General features: G+C 42.9%; 1 protein-coding gene across 8 annotated transcripts in view; it reads right to left on the reverse strand.

The window, feature by feature from the left end:
• The window catches only part of LOC139531724 (homeobox protein cut-like 1), a 243,665-nt gene that overhangs the window by 158,942 nt on the left and 58,880 nt on the right, over positions 1-25,843 (reverse strand). For all 8 annotated transcript variants that reach the window (XM_071328489.1, XM_071328508.1, XM_071328468.1 and 5 more), the window contains exon 2: positions 5,775-5,885. In XM_071328489.1, coding sequence (XP_071184590.1) covers positions 5,775-5,885 — 111 coding nt within the window. The remainder of the gene's footprint in view (positions 1-5,774; positions 5,886-25,843) is intronic.

A 25,843-nucleotide genomic window follows, 5' to 3' on the forward strand; every position in this document is an offset into this window, starting at 1 on the left:
AAATCCCCTTGTTCATTAAATTACCTGTTACATCTTATCATTACACCAAAATAAAGGACCGGGAACGCTTATGCATTAAAGAACAGTATACAGTGCATTCAGAAAGTATTCAGACCTTCCCCTTTATCCACATTTTGTAAAGTTACAGCCTCATTCTAAAATTGATTAAATGTATTGTTATCCTCATCAATCTACACACAATAGCCCATAATGACAAAGCGAAAACAGGTTATTCAAAAGTTTTGCAAATGTATTAAAAATAAAAAACAAATTCCTTATGTACATAACTATTCAGACCCTTTGCTATGAGACTTGAAATTGAGCTCGGGTGCATCCTGTTTCCATTTATCATCCTTGAGATGTTTCTACAACTTGATTGGAGTTCACCTGTGGTAAATTCAATTGATTGTACATGATTTGGAAAGGCACTTGTCTATATAAGGTCCCACAGTTGACAGAGCAAAAACCAAGCCATGAGGTTGAAGGAATTTTCCGTAGAGCTCCAAGACAGGATTGTGTCGAGAGACAGATCAGGGGAAGGGTACCAAAAAATGTCTGCAGCATTGAAGGTCCCCAAGAACACAGTGGCCTCCATCATTCTTAAATAGAAGGAGTTTGGAACCACTAAGACTCTTCCTAGAGCTGGTCGCCAGGTCAAACTGAGCAATCGGGGGAGAAGGGCATTGGTCAGGGAGGTGAAAATGGGAGAACCTTCCAGAAGGACAACCATCTCTGCAGCACTCCACCAACCAGACCTTTATGGTAGAGTGGCCAGACAGAAGCCACTCCTCAGTAGAAGGCACATGACAGCCCGCTTGGAGTTTGCCAAAATGCACCTAAAGGACTCTCAGACCATGACAAATAATATTAAAACCAAGATTGAACTCTTTGGCCTGAATGCCAAGTGTCACGTCTGGAGGAAACCTGGCACCATCCCTACGGTGAAGCATGGTGGTGGCAGCATCATGCTGTGGCAATGTTTTTCAGCGGAAGGGACTGGGAGACTAGTCAGGATCGAGGGAAAGATGAATGGAGCAAAGTACAGAGAGATCCTTGATCGCTCAGGACCTCAGACTGGGGCGAAGGTTTACCTTCCAACCGGACAACGACCGTAAGCACACAGCCAAGACAACGCAGGAGTGGCTTCGGGACAAGTCTCTGAATGTCCTTGAGTGGCCCAACCAGAGCCCGGACTTGAACACGATCGAACATCTCTGGAGAGACCTGAAAATAGCTGTGCAGCGACACTCCCCATTCAACCTGACAGAGCTTGAGAGGATCTGCAGAGAATTGGAGAAACTCAAATACAGGTGTGCCAAGCTTGTATTATCATACCCAAGAAGACTCGAGGCTATAATCACTGCCCAAGGTGCTTCAACAAAGTACTGAGTAAAGGGTCTGAATACTTACATAAATGTGCAAAAATGTAAAAAAAAAAAAAAAATGTTTTTGCTTCGTCATTATGGGGTATTGTGTGTAGACTGAAAAACAATGTAATCACATTTTAGAATAAGGCTGTAACGAAACCAAATGTGGAAAAAGTCAAAGGGCCTGAATACTTTCCGAATGCACTGCATAAAGAGGTGTAGAAATCCCCCTATTTTCAATTGCAGACAACTCCTTTAGAAGTTATCGGGAGGAATCTGTAACAAAAAACTGAAGTAATCAATACCTTCTTTTACCGTCTTCAGACAGAAAACGGTTTGTGAGAGAGAAGTCACAAGCAACACTAGCCGAGTCTGCACTCTGAGCCAAAATGGAGGTGAACCAAACAACCCAAAAATATCTTCACCAGGAGTGCAGAGAAGGAAGAGACACTAAGCACTTTGAGAGGGTGGCCAAAACTCCCCTTCTCAGAGTGACGAGATGAAACACTACAGTGAGTTAGCAACCCTGAGCCCCCTCTGAACAGCTCAGTAATTAAGGTAGCTTTCCAGCTCCAAGCGACAGAGGGATGAAATTTCCACCCCTGTGCCGGAACCCCTTGATGTTTTGTACCTTGGTTTCTGGGCCGATTTTGGCAACCAGATCGGTTCTTTTTTTCTATTTTTTCTCTCTTACAGAGTTCACAGAATCCCAGAGAACACAGCCTCCCAGCCAAAACCCCAGCACGATTAATTTAGTAACGGGTTATTAAGCTCAAACATAAATTGTAGCCCTGGACAGTTTAAATGGAAAAGAAGCCTGATTTATTGGAGCCGGAGACAAAACAGGTTTTTATTGTCCATTTATTCATCAACACTCATTGGGAGTGGTAACTCTGGAGGAATTTTCTGACAAAAAAAGGAGGGAAGAAAGAGGGGAGTGGGGGCAGCAGCAATGGCTGCCGTAATCAAAGACAGAGCTTGCCGGGGAGAGGAGCACAATGCCCTTGACATTCTTATCCCAGCTCTTCCCTGGACAAGACTATATTTGTTTGGTAGAGCACTGCATCAGCTGAACAAATATATCAATAGTGTTTGCTGTCGCACTGTATCCTTGTATCTGTTCTTGACTTCATTTCAGGAGATTATTCATCAAGGCTGGCTAACGGCCTCCTCTGAGCAGTCAGAATAACTACAGGTTCATCTGAAGTCCCCAAATAAAATACTCAAGCCATATCTGAGGGAGGATAGACTAACAGAACTGACACAATGTCACTCTTAATGAAAGAGACGTTCTGTACATTATGTCACCAGTAATTTCTACTCACATCAGTGTCATCTCCTATTCAAGACCCAATTCTACAAAGTGATCCATCATTCCTTTGAGGTTCAATGGACATTTTCAACATAATTTATTACGAACTCAAACCAAGGAGTTACATAAACTTGACCATTATGTTGAAAGTATTTTTCTTAGTAGACTAAGCAGTTTATGACTTTGGGGGCGTACTCCTCTGACTAAGAAAGGGGCCAATGGGGCAGTGAGCCAATGATTGTACCAAACACTGACAGTGTACCCTCAATCTGTCTGCTGCAGACGGACTGCCTCTAGTCACCAGAGAAACCACCTGCCAATGGGACGTCATACATACAAACAGACTTATACAAAATCAAAACACACAACTTATCCAATAGGTTATTGTAAAACGATTCTGCCATTTACCATTCCTTTCATCTGGTATGTTGAACTCGTACGAATATTCTACAACAGCAACCTGGGGGTGTAGTGCTGAGGTACTGAATAAACATCTCAGAATGGCGTGCTGACTTTCTGCATAGGAGGGATTTAAATGAGCCAAATGGAAGCTGGTTCTCAGTCCACCCCCCTCTCCTCTCCTCTCCTCTCCCTCTGTCCTGTGGAGGTGTTGTCCTCAAGCTTTCAAAGTCACACCATTCCTGACCTCTGTGTCTGTCTGCTGTGCAGTAGGTCTGCCTCTGTGTGCCAGAGCACCATGGTTCATCAGGGCACAGAATGAGGCATGGCACGGCTGTTGCTGACACAGCACATAGCATTGGTACGCTGCTCTATGTGTGTGTGTATGTCTTTGTGTGTGTCTGTACACATGTTTTTTGCCTGTGTGCGCACGCATGCGCTTGTGTGTGTGTTTAGGACGGACCAGACAGGGAAGGGCGGCCCTGCTCTGAGAAAAGGGATACCTAGTCAGTTGTACAACAATGCATTCAACCAAAATGTGTCTTCCACATTTAACCCAACCCCTCTGAATCAGAGGCGCGTGGGGCTGCCTTAATCAATGTCCACGTCATCGGCGCGCGGGAAGCAGTTGTTGTTGGGGGTTAACTGCCTTGCTCAAGGGCAAAACGGAATCAATGAAATGACAATGACAGTAACCTGGCCGGCAGAGAGGCCTACTGTAACACCACCAAACAGATGAATGGATCATGAGGACAAGCTGACTCAGGTGTGTCCCGTTGTAAAACACCAAGCCGTAGTCAGACTGTACGCAGGTGAAATAGTACATTCAGTATATCTGATGAGTATTTTTTGTTATCCATTTTAAATTCAATATTGTTTGAACGGATACACTTCTGTATCAACTACAGTAGTAAATTAAGCTGAAGTGCCTGGTAATATCCACTCGTCGGTCCTCCCACCTGCAGTCTGTTTGTTCTTCTCGTTCTCGTTTGCATGCTCTATCCTGTGCTCTCCTCTTTCCCCGCTGTCAACCGACTCCTCTCTTCTCCCCCTCCTCTCTGCATTCTGTGCTCTCTTCTCCCTCTCTTGCTCTCTCTCAGCTTTGTTTGAGTAGAGAGCCATGGTGACGGAGGAGCCACACAAAAGGGTCACATGATGTCGAGGCGAGTCTAGGCGGGCGGGTGGACACAATGACCGCACCACTCCGCACAGCTGGAGTGTCACGCATTCCTGGTGTTTACAAGATTTCGGGGGAAAACTAATCCACCCCCCTGAGGAACTCTACGGCGCAAAATTGGCCCACTTTCTGTCTGAATAGAGGGCTTATGTCATCGCTATGATGCATTTTAGGAGCATAAGAAAATGGCAACCTGTAAAAACGATGGCAGTGGTGGTAGAAGGGTTGAATCACAGACGAGGCAGAGGAGAATAGGCTAAATAGTGGTCACTCTTCAATGGGAACAGTTGAGGGAGCCAAGGGTAGAAGGGACAAGAGTCTTCTTGTATATTTCTTTGGTTAAAATAATGTTTTAAAAAAATCTAACATCTGTTCTATAATCTACAACTGTGGGCCTTCAATTCAGTTGCCATTTTTAGCATAACAGCGGCGTCATCAAAGACCGGGTTTCAAAAGCGCCACTGTTTTTCTTGTGGCGAAATATGTTGACATATCGTTAATTGAAGCCTCTATTGGACGTTGTGCCATCGTTGCCGAGGCCTTGCCAGCATACCTAAACCCTGGCAGCTTAATCAGATCCACAACAGAGTTTCCTGTAAATAAAGAACCGCTCACTCCTTAAAACACCTCATACGCATGGCTAGTTTTTACCAATTCAGGACATGACTTCACAGAAAAGCAGTGGGGCCAGTCGAAACTGGCCAGAACAGCCTTGACCAACCATGCGACAAGCATATTCCCTAAAAGGTGGTCGTAGTGGAGTAATAGAGTTCAGTTTGATGGGGTGGATGGGGACTACTGACTACTACGGTCATCTTTTGATGGGATGCCCAGAGGGTTTCAGATTGTACTGACAAACCTGAATAGAGTAGGAGTTTACAAGAGGGGGCACAGAGTAACCTAAGTAATGCCATGTAATGAATGGTGCTTTAATAAACTATGCTAGCATGGACTGATGTAAGGATGGGCTAACTGGACCGCATGGGAAGTGGAATCCAATGAGGAACAAATGAGGAGCTCAGCCAATCAAAAGGACAGTGTCCAAAAGGTAAATAAACACAGCCCACGATGACATGAAATGCCAGTGGAACCAGCTGAAAGAATAGCCGGGGGGAGGGCCTGTGAACAATGAGAGGACATTGTCTCCTCCGCTTGAATGGGCATCATTTCCCCGACTAACCCCACCCCCAACCCCCCCCTCACCAGGGCGGGTGGTGCGGCCCATCGGATGACAATAGAGGCATTGATGACTGGGTATACACACACACATACATACATATGTCTGTCCAGCTATGATGCTGCATGTCCTTTACACCAACACAGACGTGTCCTCTCTGTCGTGCCTCTACTGCTGTGGTGTGTGTGTGTGTGTGTGTGTGTGTGTGTGTGTGTGTGTGTGTGTGTGTGTGTGTGTGTGTGTGTGTGTGTGTGTGTGTGTGTGTGTGTGTGTGTGTGTGTGTGTGTGTGTGTGTGTGTGTGTGTGTGAAGACGGGCAGGCAGAAGCAGAGAAGATACTCACCTCTGGTGTGTTTTTCTTGAACTCACGGCTTTGGTCGATGAGCTTTTTCCTAGACTGCTCGCTCTCATCTTGTCTGTTGGCCAGGGCTGTGGCGGTGGCATCCAGTTCTCTCTGTGGGACCAAAAGGGGGGAGGAGAAAGGACAGAATGATTACACAGGGCTCTGTGGGGGATGACCGCCATTTACATTTCACTCTCTCTTTTCCTCTCCCTTTGACACCCTGCAGTCTGGCACCACTAGTGCCAACCTGGGAGCATGAGAGAGAAGAGAAAGACTGGTCTTAGTCAACCTCAAAGGAGGATTAATCTCCTGAGACAGACAGACAGACACAGACAGACACAGACAGAGCACTAGCACAGGCACCATGACTACTCAATGGCTGGCATCACACACACCCCTATGGGAAAAAAACACACCCACAAAGTTGGACACACATACTGTACAGTGTACGCACACATAAAATGTACACACACACACACACACACACATCTTCTCTCTCAGCACATCTTCTGCAGACAGAAGTGTGAAAAAAGCCGTAGATCCCAGCAGCATTTACGCAGCTTATAAAAATCTCTATTCGAAAGAGAAAGAAAAAAACTTATGGGACGAAAGAGCTTTTCTCACAGGCTCCAGCCTTTATGGTCGCTAGGCATGTAAATGTCATAGGGTAGATCCCAGATTATCAATATTGGGACAGAGGTGCCAGGAGAAGAAAAACACAGACTCTAGATCAGCATGGACAAGCCAGGCTACTACCCTTAGAATATCCACACTGATACAGCTGAACCTATATAGGCCTATACTCTCAGAATGTAAGCCACGAGAATCTATAGTTAGTATCAAACGAAGACATATTTCCCCATTGGATTTGGATGTGTGAAGTGACTGACAAGCAGTCTCAGGTGGGCCTTTGATGAGGCTTTGTGTGTGTGTGTGTGTGTGTGTGTGTGTGTGTGTGTGTGTGTGTGTGTGTGTGTGTGTGTGTGTGTGTGTGTGTGTGTGTGTGTGTGTGTGTGTGTGTGTGTGTGTGTGTGTGTGTTGTCTCAGCGAAAGAGGCAGAGAAGCAGAGAGCAAGAGGCAGAGCGCGAGTGGCAGCGCACGAGAGGCAGAGCGCGAGAGCGAGAAAAAGAGAGAGACAGTCGAGGCTGACATCTGGAAGCCAGATGCAGGGAACAAATCAAGTTAATTAGGCTGGAACTGAGCGAGCCAGACTGCTGCCCCCACTTTACTCCACACAGCCACCACCACCACGTCTGGGGGGGGCATACAGTACACACAGCAGACTGGCTAGAGCACAGCTCACTTCCGCCTCTCGCCCCCATTTTATCTGCACTCAGATCCTCCTCTAGTCTAGTAGGGAAGAATTGTCGAAGGGCCGCAGCAAGTACTATAAGAGCTGTTTCACTTACTACTTGGGCTTCAAGCCTAAAATTATTTGGTAAAAAGTTTGTGTCTTAAAAAAGGGCTTGTGTGTGGTGTGTGTGCGTCATATTTCAAGAAAGTCCATTAAAGCAGTGACATCAATTGATGCGTCGGCTTCTCACCAGTCATAGGGGTGTTGCTGCATAGCAACGGGACGTCAACCTTTGCCCCCAACTCCTGTGGTGCCACCTCTGCCACACACGTTGCGGCCCGCGGTGGGCATGCTAATTCCAGTTTTGTGGGGTGGGTGTTGGGGGAACTGTTCCCAGGTCAGGGTAAAAGGTTTGGTGGGCAACACTGACCCAGGGTCAGGGAGAGGCCCGCTGCACGTTACCTCCACTCCGCTGCCTTTGGCCGCTAGCGGCAGGGGGCCCATATGACCGAAAGGCTACAGCAACCAAGGTTTGCCACAGGGGCACTGAGCAGAGGTGAGCAGAAGAGAAGTTTAAAGAAAATTTATTGAGTTAGCTAGCCCTAGGAGCTAACGCACAGAGTTGGGGAGTAACAGATTACATGTCATCCGTTACATGTAAGGGATTTAAAAAAAACTGTAATTGTAATCCGTTACCAGCAAAAATATTGTAATCGGATTACAGATACTTTAGAAAAACTAGATGATTACTTCAAGGATTACTTTTAAATTCAGAAAGGATGTTTGCGAAAAAACGTCTGTTTTCTCAATGACATTCAAATCAACATTGAAAAAAGCCGCAAGTTTTAAGTTTGTTCCACGTGAACGAGTCTGAACACAAGTCAGAGACCACTACGAGGACACAGCAAATGTTTTTGATTGATCGCGGGAAAAAAGCTGGAATAGGCTTTTGTAGGCTACAGTCCAAGCTATGTCTTCCAATGGTGCGACAGCTGTCGGCATCCAAAGATTATCCAACTTGAATAAACGCCTGGAGGTAAGGATGACAGCAGTGTTGTAGTGCACGGCGATACTGATATCACTTATTATTGATATCTACATAGCGCATTGATGTGAATCACACTGTTGCACTCTCATTAAGCTATTTGCACCTTACGGATTGTGGTTGTTGTGGATGGATGTTCACAAATCTAAATGTGTATTTGAACCCAACAATGGTTGAATTCAAGAAGTTTAAGCTGCCTATCAATAATTGTTTTTGAAACCAGTAGACAGCCAGTGAAAAAAATGCTCTTGTAACAGCCGCGTAGTGTGGATCTCAGCCTATGGAATAAATGTGGGGCTTTTATTGCTCAATCTAATTCATGCTGACGATTTTTTTTTTTTTTTACCCTAATGGACACATACTCAAACTCACACACTTTTGATTGCCCCCTTTAAGTCTCTGTAGTTACTATATAAGTCAAAAAAAGGATGTAGCAACGGATTACATTTAGGAAGTAACCTACCCAACCCTGCTAATGCATTGGCTAGCTGTACTGTAGCTCTCAGCAACTGTATTCCCTCTTTACCTCTCCAGCTGTATCTAGACTAGAGAGGAATGGAGAAACGAGGAGCAGAAGGAGGGTGGTTCGCAGAAGTGGAAAGGAGGAACGCCCCGTTCCCCAAAAAGCTTCTGTCAAGTTAAGGGTCTTGAGACTGATTAGCAGATGCTGCCGTTAAGCTCATTATGCAAACGATTTGGCTAATCACTTCAAATTGATTCGAGCCAGGCTTCCCAACCAGTTTTAATGCGCCACCGCGTCTCTGGGACCCCTCTGAGCCCGTCCAGGGGAACAGGGGAATGGGGTGGGGTGAGTAATTAGGTTTTTATCAACAGGAATTCATAGTCAGACCAACCCCAGCCTGCACACACCCACAAATATAGGGAGGCAAATCCTTAAACACACAGGGTAGCTAAATCTATTAAAAGCAGAAAAGTGAATGTGTACAGGCTATATGATATTAGCAGGCCTTGGTGTATAGACACAGGCATTTTTTGTTCAGGCTATAAGCTCTTTTTATAATGTAAGAACTGTATGAAAATTGCCTAGCCTATATTCTGTCCAACGTCTCTACTGTATGTCATTGTAGGAGCTATGGGCACAGGCTAATGAGAAGGCTAGCGCAGCCGGCCACGACCGGGAGGCCCATGGGGCGGCACACAATTGGCCCAGCGTCGTCCGTGTTAGGGGAGGGTTTGGTCGGCAGGGATGCCCTTGTTCCATCGCGCACTAGCGACTCCTGTGGGGGGCTGGGCGCAGTGCACGTTGACACGGTCGCCAGGTGCAAGCTGTTTCCGCCGACACATTGATGCGGCTGGCTTCCGGGTTAAGTGGGCATTGTGTCAAAAAGCAGTGCGGCTTGGTTGGGTTGTTTCGGAGGACGCACGGCTCTCGACCGTCGCCTCTCCCAAGTCTGTAAGGAAGTTGCAGCGAAGAGACAAGACTAACTACCAATTGGATACTACGAAATTGGGGAGAAAAAGGGGTAAAAGTAAGAAGGGAAAAATAATATTTAAAAAAGAAGGCTAGCACAAATACATTAACACACACACACACACGTTCAAGACCACTGCTTAAACTACTTAAAGAGATAATCCACCCAAACCACTAATTCCTATTATTAACAGTGTTAAATAACACTAATATCTGACAATATTTTTTGTGAACAAATGTTTCATTTTGTCGTAATAGCAAGATTAGTAGAATCATGTGAAAACTGTTTTGGGAAATCTGTTGCAGCTCAAGTCTACTACAAAACCCACAATGCAATGTTCCCTCTCTCCCTGGGCTGGTTGGCTGGCTAGGTAACTAGCTAGAAAACATTGCTACACAATAATACCAAAGTCAATATGAAGTATTGTGAAGTAGCTAGCTAGCTAGCTGTAATATCTCCTATACAAACGGCACTATCAACTTAGGAGTCTCTCACAAGTTCAACTTAAAGTTCGTCTCTGCCACTGAGCTATAAATGGCATATCTGCCTAGAGTGAGAGCAGCGTTACGTTGCTTTCCCGCAGAGGTAATTAGAATCGCATTGGATGACGATTAGTTTAGCAAACACATGACAACGTGAATGCGATTGGTCGACAGTCAGTTGGGTGGGATGTTTCTCCATTCGTTGCCCAATGGGATTCCTATCTCCCCCTTTCTGTAATATCTCTGTTTCCTACAGACATGGCGCATTGAGACATGATACTTGAAGGAGAAACGGAGGTGAATCATTTGGTACACATCTAAGCGCAATCTATACTTTGTCATGACAATATAAATGGATGGATGAGTTCTAAACAAGGAAGGCCATATCATCTATTGGCTGATTTGCTGATCTGGAGTGCAGGTAATTGTTCTAAAAGAGAGTTATCAAATGTGCTAGTGTGTAATCCCCCCCATCTCCAGTGATGAGAATTATATAGCTATGACGTGCGTTCCTACACAATTTCCTGATTTTCACAGGCGGATCACTTAGAAGTAAAATCATGGGGTCCACTAATCCACTAATAGAACATAGGCTTTCACCAAATTGACATGATTTTTATTTCTGGCAGTGGATTATCCCTTTAATTCACCGTCACAAATGCTGACTATCCCATCAATGGGGGGGGGGGGGACCAACCGCACCAACACCCCCAGGCGTCGGTCCTCTCAGACATTTTGCTGTCTGCCTGCATTGGGCCCTGCCGCCTTTCTCATCCAGCAGCAGCGCTTGAATAAAGGACCAAATTGTACTCCATAATGGCTTCATAATTTTGCTAATGAAAGAATTTTGCTGGCTCAGGCAGCGGTGCTTGTCTTAGTTAATTTGTTCAGTAGTAAACGCTGATGGAACACATTACTGTGCTCCCTCGAGAGCTCGCCTGTGCCAGATGCTATCAGCTGTATGCTCGGAGGGGAATATTAGAGGGGCCGTCTCTCCTCTTCTTTTATCTCTCTCCTTTTTTCTCCTCTCTCTGGTCGAATGACTAGAAAGGATCCTGACAGTGTTTACTAAAAGACAGACAATCCTTCCCACTCCCCGCCTACTCCAACCAAGCTACTCTCAAAACATACCGGATCACACTTTCTTTTCCTATTAAAAAATAATAATAATTAGGGGGAGATCAGCTTTAATATTGCAGATAGATTGTGGCTTCCATCAATGTATTTGTCTGCATCATTTCCAATCCTCTATAAAAAAAAAAGTTAATATACAGTACCAGTCAAAAGGGTGGCTACTTTGAAGAATCGAAAATATATTTTCATTTGTTTAACACTTTTTGGGTGATTACATGTTTCCACATGTTTTATTTCATAGTTTTGATGTCTTCACTATTATTATACAATGTAGAAAATAGAAAAATAAAGAAAAACCCTTGAATGAGTAGGTGTCCAAACTTTTGACTGGTAATGTATATATAAAATATACATACACACTACCATTCAAAAGTTTGGAGTCACTTAGACATTTCATTGTTTTTGAAAGAAAATATTTTTTGTCCATTAAAATAACATCAAATTGATCAGAAATACAGTGTAGACATTGTTAATGTTGTAAATGACTATTCTAGCTGGAAACGGCTGATTTTTCATGGAATATCTACATAGGCGTACAGAGGCCCATTATCAGCAACCATCACTTCTGTGTTCCAATGGCACGTTGTGTTAGCTAATTCAAGTTTATCATTTTAAAAGGCTAATTGATCATTAGAAAACCCTTTTGCAATTATGTTAGCACAGCTGAAAACTGTTGTTCTGATTAAAGAAGCAATAAAACTGGCCTTCTTTAGACTAGTTGAGTATCTGGAGCATCAGCATTTGTGGGTTCGATTACAGGCTCAAAATGGCCAGAAACAAAGAACGTTCAGTCTATTCTTGTTCTGAGAAATGAAGGCTATTCCATGCGAGAAATTGCATAGAAACTGAAGATCTCATACAACAAGTTGTACTCCCTTCACAGAACAGCGCAAACTGGCTCTAACCAGAATAGAAAGAGGAGTGGGAGGCCCTGCTGCACAACTGCGCAAGAGGACAAGTACATTTGTGTCTAGTTTGAGAAACAGACACCTCACAAGTCCTCAACTGGCAGCTTCATTAAATAGTACCCCCAAAACACCAGTCTCAACGTCAACAATGAAGAGGCGACTCCAGGATGCTGGCCTCCTAGGCAGAGTTGCAAAGAAAAAGGTATATCTCAGACTGGCCAATAAAAAGAAAAGATTAAGATGGGCAAAAGAACACTGGACAGAGGAACTCAGCCTAGAAGGCAAGCATCCCGGAGTCGCCTCTTCACCGTTGACGTTGAGACTGGTGTTTTGTGGGTACTATTTAATGAAGCTGCCAGTTGAGGACTTGTGAGGCGTCTCTTTCTCAAACTAGACACTAATGTACTTGTCCTCTTGCTCAGTTGTGCACCAGGGCCTCCCACTCTTTCTATTCTGGTTAGAGCCAGTTTGCGCTGTTCTGTGAAAATAATTAGCTAACACAACGTGCCATTGGAACACAAGAGTGATGGTTACTGATAATGGGCCTCTGTACACCTATGTAGATAATCCATAAACTAATCAGCCGTTTCCAACTACAATAGTCATTTACAACATTAACAATGTCTACACTGTATTTCTGATCAATTTGATGTTATTTTTACATGGACAAAAAAAAGCATTTTCTTTCAAATTCAAGGACATTTCTAAGTGACCCCAAACTTTTGAACGGTAGTGTATATTTAAAAATATATATATTTTCCTTTATTATTATTTCCCCCTAACCCTACCGTCCCTCCCCTAACCGGAGTAAAGTAATGGACAACACTTAGGCTTCTACTTCCAGCTTATACATACATTTTACAGACACAGTATATTTTACAACAGTTATCTTTTGTTTGTTTTCATTCCCATCCTTCAGCTCCACTCAACCTCTCCCATCTATCTCTGAACACCAAGCTTTGATTTCTTTTTGATTTTCAGATCACACATTTTATTTCAAGATCATTAAGGGTAGTTGAGGGTTGTGGATTCAGGCCAAAAGAAACATTTACTGTGATTGAAACCAATAAAGACCAATAAAGGGCATTTTATAAAGCTGGTATTGTTGTGGAGAACCGCTGACCAACTTCAGATTCATGCAAAAAGCTTTTCAAGATGCAGCTTTGAATCTTTCCAAATAGATTATCGTGATAGGCAGACAGTCTAAATAAAAGTTAATTGGGTAACAGCAGACAAAACAAAGTTGCTCTGCACATCAGCTGACCCCATTTCTTGAGTGTAAGCAGGTGCAGATTTTCAAAAAGCTCACTTCATCACCCGCTGGCGATGTGCTTAAAAACGGGCGCCAATTTATCCTCTGTTAAATTGCCTTAATGCAGCAAAGACACAAAGGCATGTGTAGCCCTCCTGTATGTGTGTAACACAAAATGAATGGGGAGCAGATATTGCCTCTACACTGTTGGAGCTGATTTCTTCCCATTAGGGATGAAATGATTCACCGACACGCATCAGTCCCGATTAAAATGTTTAAGTCAAATGTTTAAGATACAAGTGCCACCGCGGACCCCAAACCGATCCAAATGTAGCATGCATTGGTCAGAAAACTGTTGAATCAGCTAACTTTTTCCCCCTCAAATTATTCTTTCTTCATTCTGAAAATACCTCTCATCTTTTGTGAATAGGGCTGTTGCGGTGACTGTATTACTGCCACACCGGCAATCATGAGTTACGACCGCAGTAAAATTCTATGTGACCGTTGAGTAACAGTAATCTCTTATGCACTCTGGACATGCTTTGGTAGTACCCAACTGTCAAACTACCATCAGGTCCAAATGGCCTGGTACTCAGAGCTCTATTGTCCCTCTAACCACTCTGATATCAATGCAAATGCAATCATCAAAACAGTATTGTGCTTTTAAAACTCACCTCACTGTGATGATACATTTGAAGAAAGAAGTTCGACAGCAGGTTGAAACAGTGTAAAACATAGGCTTTGAAACAAGGTCCGCAACGACCAACACAACGAAATGGACAGCGCTCTCTAAGGTGATGATTAATTCATAACACCCATACGCATATTAGAGCTGATGCATACACATAGGCTTATCAGCCCAAGCCTGAAAAAAACGTAATTACAATTATGATTGTGCCGTTATACAATACATAGCCTACCGCTTATTACTCATGACAGAAAAACATAAAACAAAACGGATTTAAGATGTCTTTGGTACATAATTGGTCTAGCCTATACTCCAAAAGTCAACACATTTGAGTAACCGCCTTTGAGTTTGGACTATATTCATATGCATACTAGATGGCCTGATTACCTTATGCTACACTCCAAAAGGTACACCAAACAAAAATAAACGCAACAAGGATCATTCCTACTTAGATTTGTGTGTATTGGGTATATGTTGTGTAATTTGTTAGATATTACTTGTTAGATATTACTGCACTGTCGGAGCTAGAAGCACAAGCATTTTACTACACCTGCAATAACATCTGCTAATCACGTCTACGTGACTAATAAACTCTGATTTGATTTTGTAAAGTGTTTCATGAGCTGAAATAAAAGATCCCAGAAATGTTCCATTCGCACAAAAAGCTTATTTCTCTCAGATTTTGGACACACGTGTTTACATCCCAGTTAGTGAGCATTTCTCCTTTGCCAAGACAATCCATCCACCTGAAAGGTGTGTCATATCAAGAAGCTGATTAAACAGAATGATCATTACACAGGTGCCCCCTGTGCTGGGGGATTATAAAAAGCCACTTTAAAATGTGCAGTTTTGTCACACAACACAATGCCACAGATGTCTCAAGTTGAGGGAGCCTGCAATTGGCATGCTGCCGTCAGGAGTGTCCACCAGAGCTGTTGCCAGAGAATTTAATGTTAATTTCTCTACCATAAACCACCTTGGTCCCATGTCATAAGGATCTTCCCATGTCACAAGGCAACTTCGCACACAGCCATTGAGGAGTGGGACAACATTCCACAATCAAATGTTATTTGTCACATGCGCCGAATACAACAGGTGTAGACCTTACAGTGAAATGCAACCAACACCGTTATCAACTTTATGCGAAGGAGATGTGTCGCACTGCATAAGGCAAATAGTGGTCACACCAGATACTGACTGGTTTTCTGATCCACACCTCTACCTTCTTTTCAAGGTGTCTGTGACCAACAGATGCATAACTGTATTCTCAGTCATGTGAAATCCATAGAATAGGGCCTTATGAATTTATTTAAATTTACCGATTTCCTTATATAAACTGTAACTCAGTAAAATCTTTGAAATTGCTACATGATGCATATATATTTTTGTTCAGTATATATCCACTAATCTGGGAGAGAACGTATAGCCCTAGGCGATGCGGTTGGTTCATTGATTATGCACGGCGGCTTACAAGTAGTCTACAATTATAGTGAATTTGTATTTGAATAGCCTAGTAATCATTTTTTGTTTTGTCAGCGTGTCAACAACCGGCTGACAAAATGTCATGATCGCCACAGCCCTATTTGTGACAACTGATGCTTCTTCTCTTTCAGTGTCGAACTGCATATAACTGCATTAACAGTCATTGACCTACAAGTCATTTTGCATACGTGCCGAACAACCCCAGGCAATATCAGTAGGCTAGCCTACTAAAACTGCTGTGCTGTAGAATTAGTGAATTTACGCGTAATAAATTCTATACATTAGTTTATACTGCATTAAACGTACATTTTCGTTAACTGTAATTTCGTTAGTTAGGTTCAAACATTCCTGCCATCTAGTGCCAATATCAGTTATTTTTAAGTCTTGGTTCCAATAGTTGATATTGTTTTCTAAGAGGTAGTCAGGTGGATAGGCTCTAAGGTTTTATATACAGCTGAAGTCGGAAGTTAACATACACTTTAGCCAAATACATTTAAACTCAGTTTATCACAATTTCTGACATTTACTCCTAGTAAAAATTCCCTGTCTTAGGTCAGTTAGGGTCACCACTTTATTTTAAGATTGTGAAATGTCAGAATAATAGTAGAGAGAATTATTTATTTCAGCTTTTATTTCTTTCATCACATTCCCCGTGGGTCAGAAGTTTACATACACTCAATTAGTATTTGGTAGCATTGCCTTTAAATTGTTTAAGTTGAGTCAAACGTTTTGGGTAGCCTTTCACAAGCTTCCCACAATAAGTTGGGTGAATTTTGGCCCATTCCTCCTGACAGAGCTGGTGTAACTGAGTCAGGTTTCTAGGCCTCCTTGCTCGCACAGGCCTTTTCAGTTCTGCCCACAAATCTTCTATAGGATTGAGGTCAGGGCTTTGTGATGGCCACTCCAATACCTTGACTTTGTTGTCCTTAAGCCATTTTGCCACAACTTTGGAAGTATGCTTGGGGGTCATTGTCCACTTGGAAGACCCATTTGCGACCAAGCTTTAACTTCCTGACTGATGTCTTGAGATGTTGCTTCAATATATCCACATAATTTTCCTGCCCCATGATATCATCTATTTTGTGAAGTGCAGTCCCTCCTGCAGCAAAGCACCCCCACAACATGATGCTGCCACCCCCGTGCTTCACGGTTGGGATGGTGTTCTTCGGCTTGCAAGCATCCCCATTTTCCCTCCAAACATAACAATGGTCATTATGGCCAAACAGTTCTATTTCTGTTTCATTAGACCAAAGGACAGTTCTCTAAAAAGTACGATATTTGGCCCCATGTGCTGTTGCAAACCGTGGTCTGGCTTTTTTATGGCGGTTTTGGAGCAGTGGCTTTTTCCTTGCTGAGTGGAATTTCAGGTTATGTCCATATAGGACTCATTTTACTGTTTCCTCCAGCATCTTCACAAGGTCCTTTGCTGTTGTTCTGGGATTGATTCGCACCTTTTGCACCAAAGTACGTTCATCTCTAGGAGACAGAACGCGTCTCCATCCTGAGCGGTATGGCGGCTGTGTGGTCTCATGGTGTTTATACTTGCGTACTATTGTTTGTACAGATGAACGTGGTACCTTCAGGCATTTGAAATTGCTCCCAAGGATGAACCAGACTTGTGGAGGTCTACAATTATTTTTCCTGAGGTCTTGGCTGATTTCTTTTGATTTTCCCATGATGTCAAGCAAAGAGGCACTGAGTTTGAAGGTCGGCCTTGAAATACATCCACAGGTACACCTCCAATTGACTCAAATGATGTCAATTAGCCAATCAGAAGCTTCTAAAGCCATGACATTTTCGGGAATTTTCCAAGCTGTTTAAAGGAACAGTCAACTTAGTGTATGTAAACTTCTGACCCACTGGAATTGTGATACAGTGAATTATAAGTGAAATAATCTGTCTGTAAACAATTGTTGGAAAAATTACTTGTGTCATGCACAAAGTAGATGTCCTAACCGACTTGCCAAAACTATAGTTTGTTAACAGGAAATGTGTGGAGTGGTTGAAAAGCGAGTTTTAATGACTCCAACCTAAGTGTATGTAAACTTCCGACTTCAACTGTATCTTACCTATCATATGAATAGCCTTTCTGACTCAAATAGGATTCCCTCAAGATTGCTCTGATGTGCAAAATGTTTAAATGTCTTGATATGAAGCTTTTAAGTTGCATGCATTTGAATTTTGGTCAGTCCACAATTGCTTTTTAATTCTACCATGCGAATAAATGTATTTGCTATTACCAAGTCAGTTATGGTTTCTATGCAATTAGTTTTCCATGTGGACCAAGCTATCCAAGGATTGATCCACAGGGTTATGTTTTTAGGAAGTGATATTGGTTCTTGTAAAACACATTTCATTTTCTTCCATATTGTTCTAGTGTTCTTAACTATGAAGTTTTTAATGTTATTAGCTGTATCCTAGGAAAACAGAAACGTGAAAAGGTTCTGGGGATGAGGATTCACATTGTTCCTCTTCAGTGCATTTACAGTAACTATGTGTTGCAAGTAAAAGCCCTGGGATGCATGTAGTTACAATTCCAAGTCTAGAAGGTTAAAAACAACCCTCAGACATACAAAGATGTAAAACTTTATTTTTATTAGTTTTATTTGCCCATATAAAAAGTATGTTATGACCGAGTATACTTTTTTAAAGAATGCGTCAGTGATGTAATTGGTATTACCGAGAATAAATATAACAACTTTGGGAGCCAAGCCATTCTGAAGAGGTTTATTTTATCTTTATATATTTGCTGTTTGTTGTCACTTATTAAGCATCCTTTAAGGATTGCTGTAGATCATGAGTTATTTATTCTTCCTATTGCCATTATATCGTTTTTTTGCAAGTTAATCTCAGTGGACCCGGTGAGAATACTTTCTAAAAGGCACTGTAGATAATTTACACACACCACACACACAGGCCAAGCTCATAAACTCCATCAGCAGCAGATGTTGATTTAGAATGGATGGAAAAATGTGTTTATGCAACAAATGTTAGTGCATCGAATCGCAGAAAAAAAATTCAAACTACACTTGGGCGGTATACTGTATTTACATTTTTTATTTTATTATTTGTAGCTACTTTCTAAGTAAATACCTGCAGTCAACTTGTGCAATACGTTAGGAGATAAGATTGTGTTCTTCATTTCACCTGTCACATAATTTTACATTATGAAGCTGACCGGTAGTCCCCCGTCACGTGGTGTTTGTCACAAGACTGGAGCCTTGTGAGTCACTCACTGTTGTGCAGCACACGCCAGGTGATCTAGTTATAGTATGGAATTCACAACAAAATGTTTGCCAGCTAGATATCTTATAACTATTAAGTTAACTGTCTAAAATGTGCTAAATGCTCTGTAGTTGTGCATTTGGTTTGCTAATTTAATAGCTAGTTAGCTATCTAGCTAAGTGGTTAGCTTCTTCCAAAATTAAGCTTCACTTGGTAACAGTAGAGAATCCCCTTTTGGATCAAGAGCATTGCTGCCTAATATTTGTTTTGTGCGTGCAGCAATCTGTGTAGCATTTTTAGTTACTTGTATAAGTTAATGAGCTGGGATTCCTGTCCTGCAAATACATTAGGTCAGAGACAGTATAAAATGTTCACAATGCTCTCCTTAGCATTTAGTTAGCATTCTCTATGGGATTTACATTTACTTGTTAGCATTGGTCACACCTTTGGATTACAAAGGCTCAGTTGGGTTTGAAAAAAGCGGCCCTTGTGTTCAGTGCCGGTATTACCGAATATCTTGGTATGGCACAAGGTCGGTATTAACTTCTTATGGCTGCAGAGCAGTATTGAGTAGCTTGGATGAAAGGTGCACAGAGGTGCCCATAGTAAACTGCCTGCTCCTCAGTCCCAGTTGCTAATATATGCATATTTTTATTCGTATTGGATAGAAAACACTCTGAAGTTTCTAATGTCTGTGAGTATAACAGAACTCATATGGCAGGCAAAAACCTGAGAAGCTCCACTTCCTGTTTGAATTGTTTCTGAGGTGGCAGATTTTCAACCAAGCTCTCATTGAAATTACAGCGAGATATTGATGAGTTTTCACTTCCTACGGCTTCCACTAGATGTCAACAGTCAATAGAACTTTGTCTGATGACTCTAATGTGAAGGGGGCCGAAGGAGACAGGAATTAGTAATCACTGCCATGAGGTGACCACGCATTGAACACGCGCCTTCACATGAGGACCTCCGTTCCACCGCTCTTCTGAAGTCAATCTAATTCTCCGGTTGGAACGTTATTCAAGATGTATGTTAACAACATTCTAAAGATTGATTCAGTACATCGTTTGACATGTTTCTACTGACTGTTACGGAACTTTTGGACATTTCGTCACGTTATAGTGGATGCGCTTTGTGACTTTGTGAATTGTTTACCGCTAACGCGCTAACCAAAGTAGCTAATTGGACATAAATAACGGACATTATCGAACAAATCAAGCATTTGTTGTGGACCTGGGATTCCTAGGACTGCATTCTGATGAAGATCATCAAAGGTAAGGAAACATTTATCATGTATTTTCTGGTTTCTGTTGACCCCAACATGGCGGCTAATTTGGCTATTGTTCTGAGCTCCGTCTCAGATTATTGCATGATTTGCTTTTTCCGTAAAGTTTTTTTTAAATCTGACACAGCGGTTGCATTAAGGAGAGGTATATCTATAATTCCATGTGTATAACTTGTATTATCATCTACATTTATGATGAGTATTTCTGTTGAAACGATGTGGCTATGCAAAATCACTTGATGTTTTTGGAACTAGTGAATGTAACGCGCCAATGTAAACTCAGATTTTTTGTTATAAATATGAACTTTATCAAACAAAACATGCATGTATTGTGTAACATGAAGTCCTATGAGTGTCATCTGATGAAGATAATCAAAGGTTAGTGATTAATTTAATCTCTTTCTGCTTTTTGTGAAAGCTATCTTTCGCTGGAAAAATGGCTGTGCTTATTGTGGTTTGGTGGTGACCTAACATAATCGTTTGTAGTGCTTTCGCTGAAAAGCATATTTGAAATCGGACACTTTGGTGGGATTAACAACAAGATCACCTTTAAAATGATATAAGACATGTATGTTTGAGGAATTTTAATTATGAGATTTCTGTTGTTTGAATTTGGCGCCCTGCACTTTCACTGGCTGCTGTCATATCGATCCCGGTAGCGGGATGCAGCCATAAGAAGTTTTAAGGTATGATAATCTGGATACCGCCCAAGCCCATTTTAAACTAAAACATATCGTTCCTTTATTGTATCGGAGCCATGTCTCTAGATACGTATCGAAAGGGAAAGATGCACATCACTACCTCCCAGTCTGGCTCGGTATGTGTGTGTGGCTTTTATCTTGTATGACCTCTGTATAATGGCGTTTGGAACACGCCACGCTGCCAGGACTGAAACAACCCTTCTCTTCAGGTGCACTCATTGTGCGACAACACTACCAATGACTACCAGTCTGCAATCACCTCTGTGCCTCACACACACATCACACTGCAGTCTGGGAATGTAATGTACTACTGCACAGCGCTAAGCAAAACCAAAACGTTACAGAAGGTTAATGAGGTGCAACTAATTTCCAGAATTACAGTTATGAAAGTGGCCGACGGATTTCTATTCTATTTTGAGGCAATGACTTCGCGGAAATGACTTGGCACTGGTGTATCGCTTTATTTAAAACTCCTTATCGGTTAATTCCCAAGTCCTGATAATCTAATGTTCTTTAACTACGTGGACAGACATTCTATTCTTTTCTCAGTCCATGTTCACAGATATGAGTCAGAGATTGCAAAGCTGTATGAGTATGTGTGTGTATAGGAGTGAGGGTCCATAGTGCAGTTGAGTTTTGTTAATACTTTAGCATATAGGCATTCACTGTATATTGCCAGCTTTACTAATAAGACAGCCCATGCTAACTAGACTAGAGCATTGGGCTATTATCAAAACACATGGAGGAGTGAGTAAGCAGGAGGGAGGGAGGGAGTAGTAGTGTAAAAGGGAGCTGTCTAGCCCTGGGTAACACTTCAAAGGAGCTTTAGACAAATAGCAAACACGAGTGTCTGCTCTTTCCTGGCTGCTCCAACAGCTGCTGTTAACATTAAGAGGTCTAACCTATTTGCAATGAAGTGAGTCCTTTATCAAAGCCTTTTGTTTTGTTTTCGCTTATGCCACCAGTTAAAACAGACCTTGCTTTGTCGCCACGCTAGGCTAATCATCCTCGTTGACCTAGCCTCAAAAGCTAGGCTGTAGTTTACACATGATCCCGGAAGTCTTGGAACAAGGAGGTCCGATTAAAATCCATCAACAATATGCATTTGGCAAGGCTGGTATGAACTTCACCTTGACATGTTGGTGTGTATATATGTGTCTCGGGTGTAGAAGATAACTCAACCTTCAGTTCTAATCTGTTGACTTGAAGCAGCAGGTAAAGAATTCTAAAGCACTCCTAATGGTCTGGTCAGAGTGAAGTGTGCATTGAGCCGAATAAACTGGAGGCCATAGATTGGCAGTTCAGTTCAACCTACATGGAGAAGGGGGGAAATCACATTAACATTGTTTTCTAAAAAAAACAGCCCAGTGTTCAGACAGCGCCCCGGTGACAGATTTGTGACGGATGTTTTAATAGACCGTGAATCATACATCAGCAGACTAGGGGGAGACGGCTGGCTGGGAGGGGGGAGACTGACAGAATACTGTAGACAGGGACGTACTGAAACACACTTCCCCCACAAGGAAGGAACACATGGTCTTCATAATACACAGTCCTTCTTGGGACCGTCCTTAACGACAACTTTAAAGTCATTTTTATTGACTCCATAACTCTGCAAAATAAATGAACTCATATTTATGTATTCTTATCTGGGGGTTATATTGTTTTTAACAGTGGTGTGATCTAGAAGTGCGTGTTAATGGAATTTCCCGACCAGGATGACTTCACTTAGCCAAGTGTGCCCACAATGGCATCATTGTGCCTGTAGAGAGCTCACCTTGGCTCCAACCTTCCTCCTGCCTGATTGACTGCCAGAGCAACCAATCAAAACCAACCAATTCGGTGGAGGTGGACCCGGGAGAGCATGATGCTCAAATATGAGAAAGGGATGAGAAGATAGTAGTACCAGCCATACCTCATAACCAAGAGGCCTGTTCTTTAAAAAACTGTAGTGGTCATTGAAATGTCATTGGCCTCATTCGTAACAACTCCCACAGAGTACATTCTGAGCACAGTATCTCAGAATGAGTGCTGGTTCTCAGAGGGAGTTGACCACCTCCGGGCAAAAACTGAACCACTCTATCCAATTAAGCGACACAAAGGCCATTATCATACATTTGTACGCTAATTCCCAGCATGTAGCATTACGGTAAGAACAATAAGGTGGTTGTTGACCGATGAAAACACTCATTCACTCTGGGATAAGAGTACAGAGGTTTATGGCACTGCATTCCGCCTGTTAGTAACTCATAATGATGGCGTGGATTACAGTCATAAAACCAAATTTATTGAGAATGGGAATGCATCAGCTGACCCCGACATGGGCCTATAGATTGGCCAATATAAAACTCCTATCTGAAAACCCTATGAAGTGTGTCTGGGTCATGAAATTAAGAAGACTCATGCATTTTGTGATTAACTGGATACGTGAAGTAAAAACAACAAAGAGAACGAGCGATGACTCGTGGCATTTATTATGGTACTTCAACCCTTGCGAGGAAAACAATCATTTGAAGCAACGGACACATGGGTTTGACTGATCTCAAACTTCCACATAACATCAAGTACCAATGCTTCCCATTTTGATCAGACCATAGCTGCGTTCGAATACCCATACTAACATACTGTATACTACATACTTAACGAGTACATACTAATAGTTCACTTTAGTATATTGTAAACAAACCATATCGTTTCAGTTGAGTGTACTAGCGCTTCACCTTTCTACTTAAAGTTGATGCTGTTGCTATGCAACCGCTTGCTAGCTTGTTAGCATAACAAATTACTAGCTAGACTTTGGGTGTGTTCATCAATTCAATCTGAAGTGCCAGAGGGCGCTCTAGGCATATGTCAAAAAGTATTCGAACACAGCACAGGTTTTTAGCTAACGGGCACAGCCTACGCCACTGTGATTTAGGCTAGTCCCCATTCAACTTGACCAATTTGCACATTTCCGCCATGTTGCTTGAGCAACCAAACATTGTTTGATCTCTCAATCGAAGTGATCTATAAAATCCGGCCTAAGGTTAAGACGTTCCCTCCACTTCCAACTGAGCAAATCAGGAACCACAAACTTGACAGCAGCCTAACACCCCCCGCCCCTGTTGCTACGGAAGCCCCAACCAGGTTGTGTGAAAGGTTTGATTGACTAGTCTGAGGGGCCGGTGCTGCCTGCTGTTGAGTGGGGCGTGTTGTAACATCAACCTTACGTGAGGCTTGTTTACATGTGAGCATTATGTATTGGCTATAATCAGTCTTTAATCACAAGCTTTATGGAGGGCTCTTCAGTTGTGAAGGATTTGATTACGAGAACGAACCGGGAGAGAGAGAAGTAGGAAGGGGAGTGGAGGAGGGGGGAGAAAAGTCTCTTTAGGACAGAAGCTTGATTAGTGTGAATTAAACACAGTGCTGCTGTGCAGATTGTAGCGCTCTGCACTGCTAGGGTCTATGGGCGGATCAATCCTGGAGGGTTCTCTGCGATATCAAATGCGCTCCAGCCCTGTAATGACTGGGGACTGATTTGCACGCTCTCCGACAAGACTCCCAATCTCTTCACCCTCTGATTTATTATGCAACAAGCGAGCTGTTTCTCTTGAAAAGGTCCCCACTCAGCTTGACGAAGAGACTTAGTGAGCTGAGCTCCACAGCAGAGCAGTGGATGTGGCCCAGCCAGCTAGGTTCGAGATCTGCAGCTGATGTTTAGGCTGCTTCTAATGGCGCAAATACCAGAGCTTTGAAACGTCGGGGACAGAGTGAATGTGGGCATAATAAAGTTGTCCAAGTTCTCTCAAGTCCTTTAACGTCCCCACAATGTACCTGCTGGCAAGACAATGAACCTGCTAAACCAATTAAGATTCATTGACCATGGTTGCATGGAGGAGAAGGCCAATGACAGACAGGCTCTTGGGGGCGAGGGGAGTGGTTGAGGGAGTGTGTTTGACTGACTGGCTGGCTGGACACTAAAGGGTTAACAGGGAGATAGGAGACTGAGGAGGGAAAAACCCTCCATGTTTTAACATCTCCCTCAATTACAATGCAGAGATAAGCCAATGCTGCTAAAAGACAGGATGTGGTGGGGGGAGGAAGGGAGCGGGGGGCAGATGTTCTTAGCTCATCTATATTTACAATTGGGTGTAATGGCGTGCATACACATAGACGTTGGACACACACACATGCACACTGGTAGAGGGAGCTGGTGGTAGCTGGTAGCCTCCACCCACATCGATATCGACATTCCTCAAATACTTTCCAAGCTTTACAGCGACTAATTAGAGAAATTATACAGCTTGCTAAGAGGAGAGTTAAACTAGACCTCTTTGAGAGAGGGGGGAGTTCAGCTTTACTGACAGCCAGGCTAACATTCGCAAAGTCCTTGGGGTAAAGTTTGAGAAACAAATAAGCACCAAGCAAGCAGCAAGCACACAGTGTTCTTCTAAGTAAGACAAATATTCACTCCGGGTAAATGTTTGATTGCATACATCATGTCTGCCTCCGAACGGAGATGAGTGCAGATTTCAAACGGCATAAGACAGCACACTGGAACAAAGCAAGCAGAAAGAAAAACAATTGCCTCTCCTTCATTTCCTCTCAGTGGGAATAGGCTGGGCAATAGGAGGAATATTAAATACGTACAGTGGCTTGAGTGCACCGTCTCTGCCTCCCCGTATCTCTGCCATTGTTAACTCACACCGGAGTGCCACATACACAACCCAGGCCAGACTGCTCAGCGCACTGCACCGCTCCACCAAGACAAACAACTCACTGTCACACCGAGCCCCGCAGTGCTGTGTACGCTCCCAACGCCTATGACAAGATCCCACAAGCTCTCACCATCTTTCCATCTATTACCCTGCAAAGGGAATGAAGCCCTTCACAGTGCTGACAGAGACAGACAACACTGTTTTCTATTGAGAGATAAAAAAGAATACTGTGTGTGATGTCATTGTTAGGAGGCGGATTCCCTGCCTAATAAAGCACCTTTATCACAGAGACCATGCTTTTCTACGATACCCACAGTCACAGTATTAGAGTCTCGAACTAGGGCTGATGTGACAGCTCTCGCCGCGATCCAGTGTTGCTGGTGTCTCTTTGCTGAAATGTACATAGTCGCTGTCTGATAAAAACCTAATTTCCAAAACAG

Source organism: Salvelinus alpinus, chromosome 1 (assembly GCF_045679555.1).
Source record: "Salvelinus alpinus chromosome 1, SLU_Salpinus.1, whole genome shotgun sequence".
Classification (NCBI taxonomy): Eukaryota; Metazoa; Chordata; class Actinopteri; order Salmoniformes; family Salmonidae; genus Salvelinus; species Salvelinus alpinus.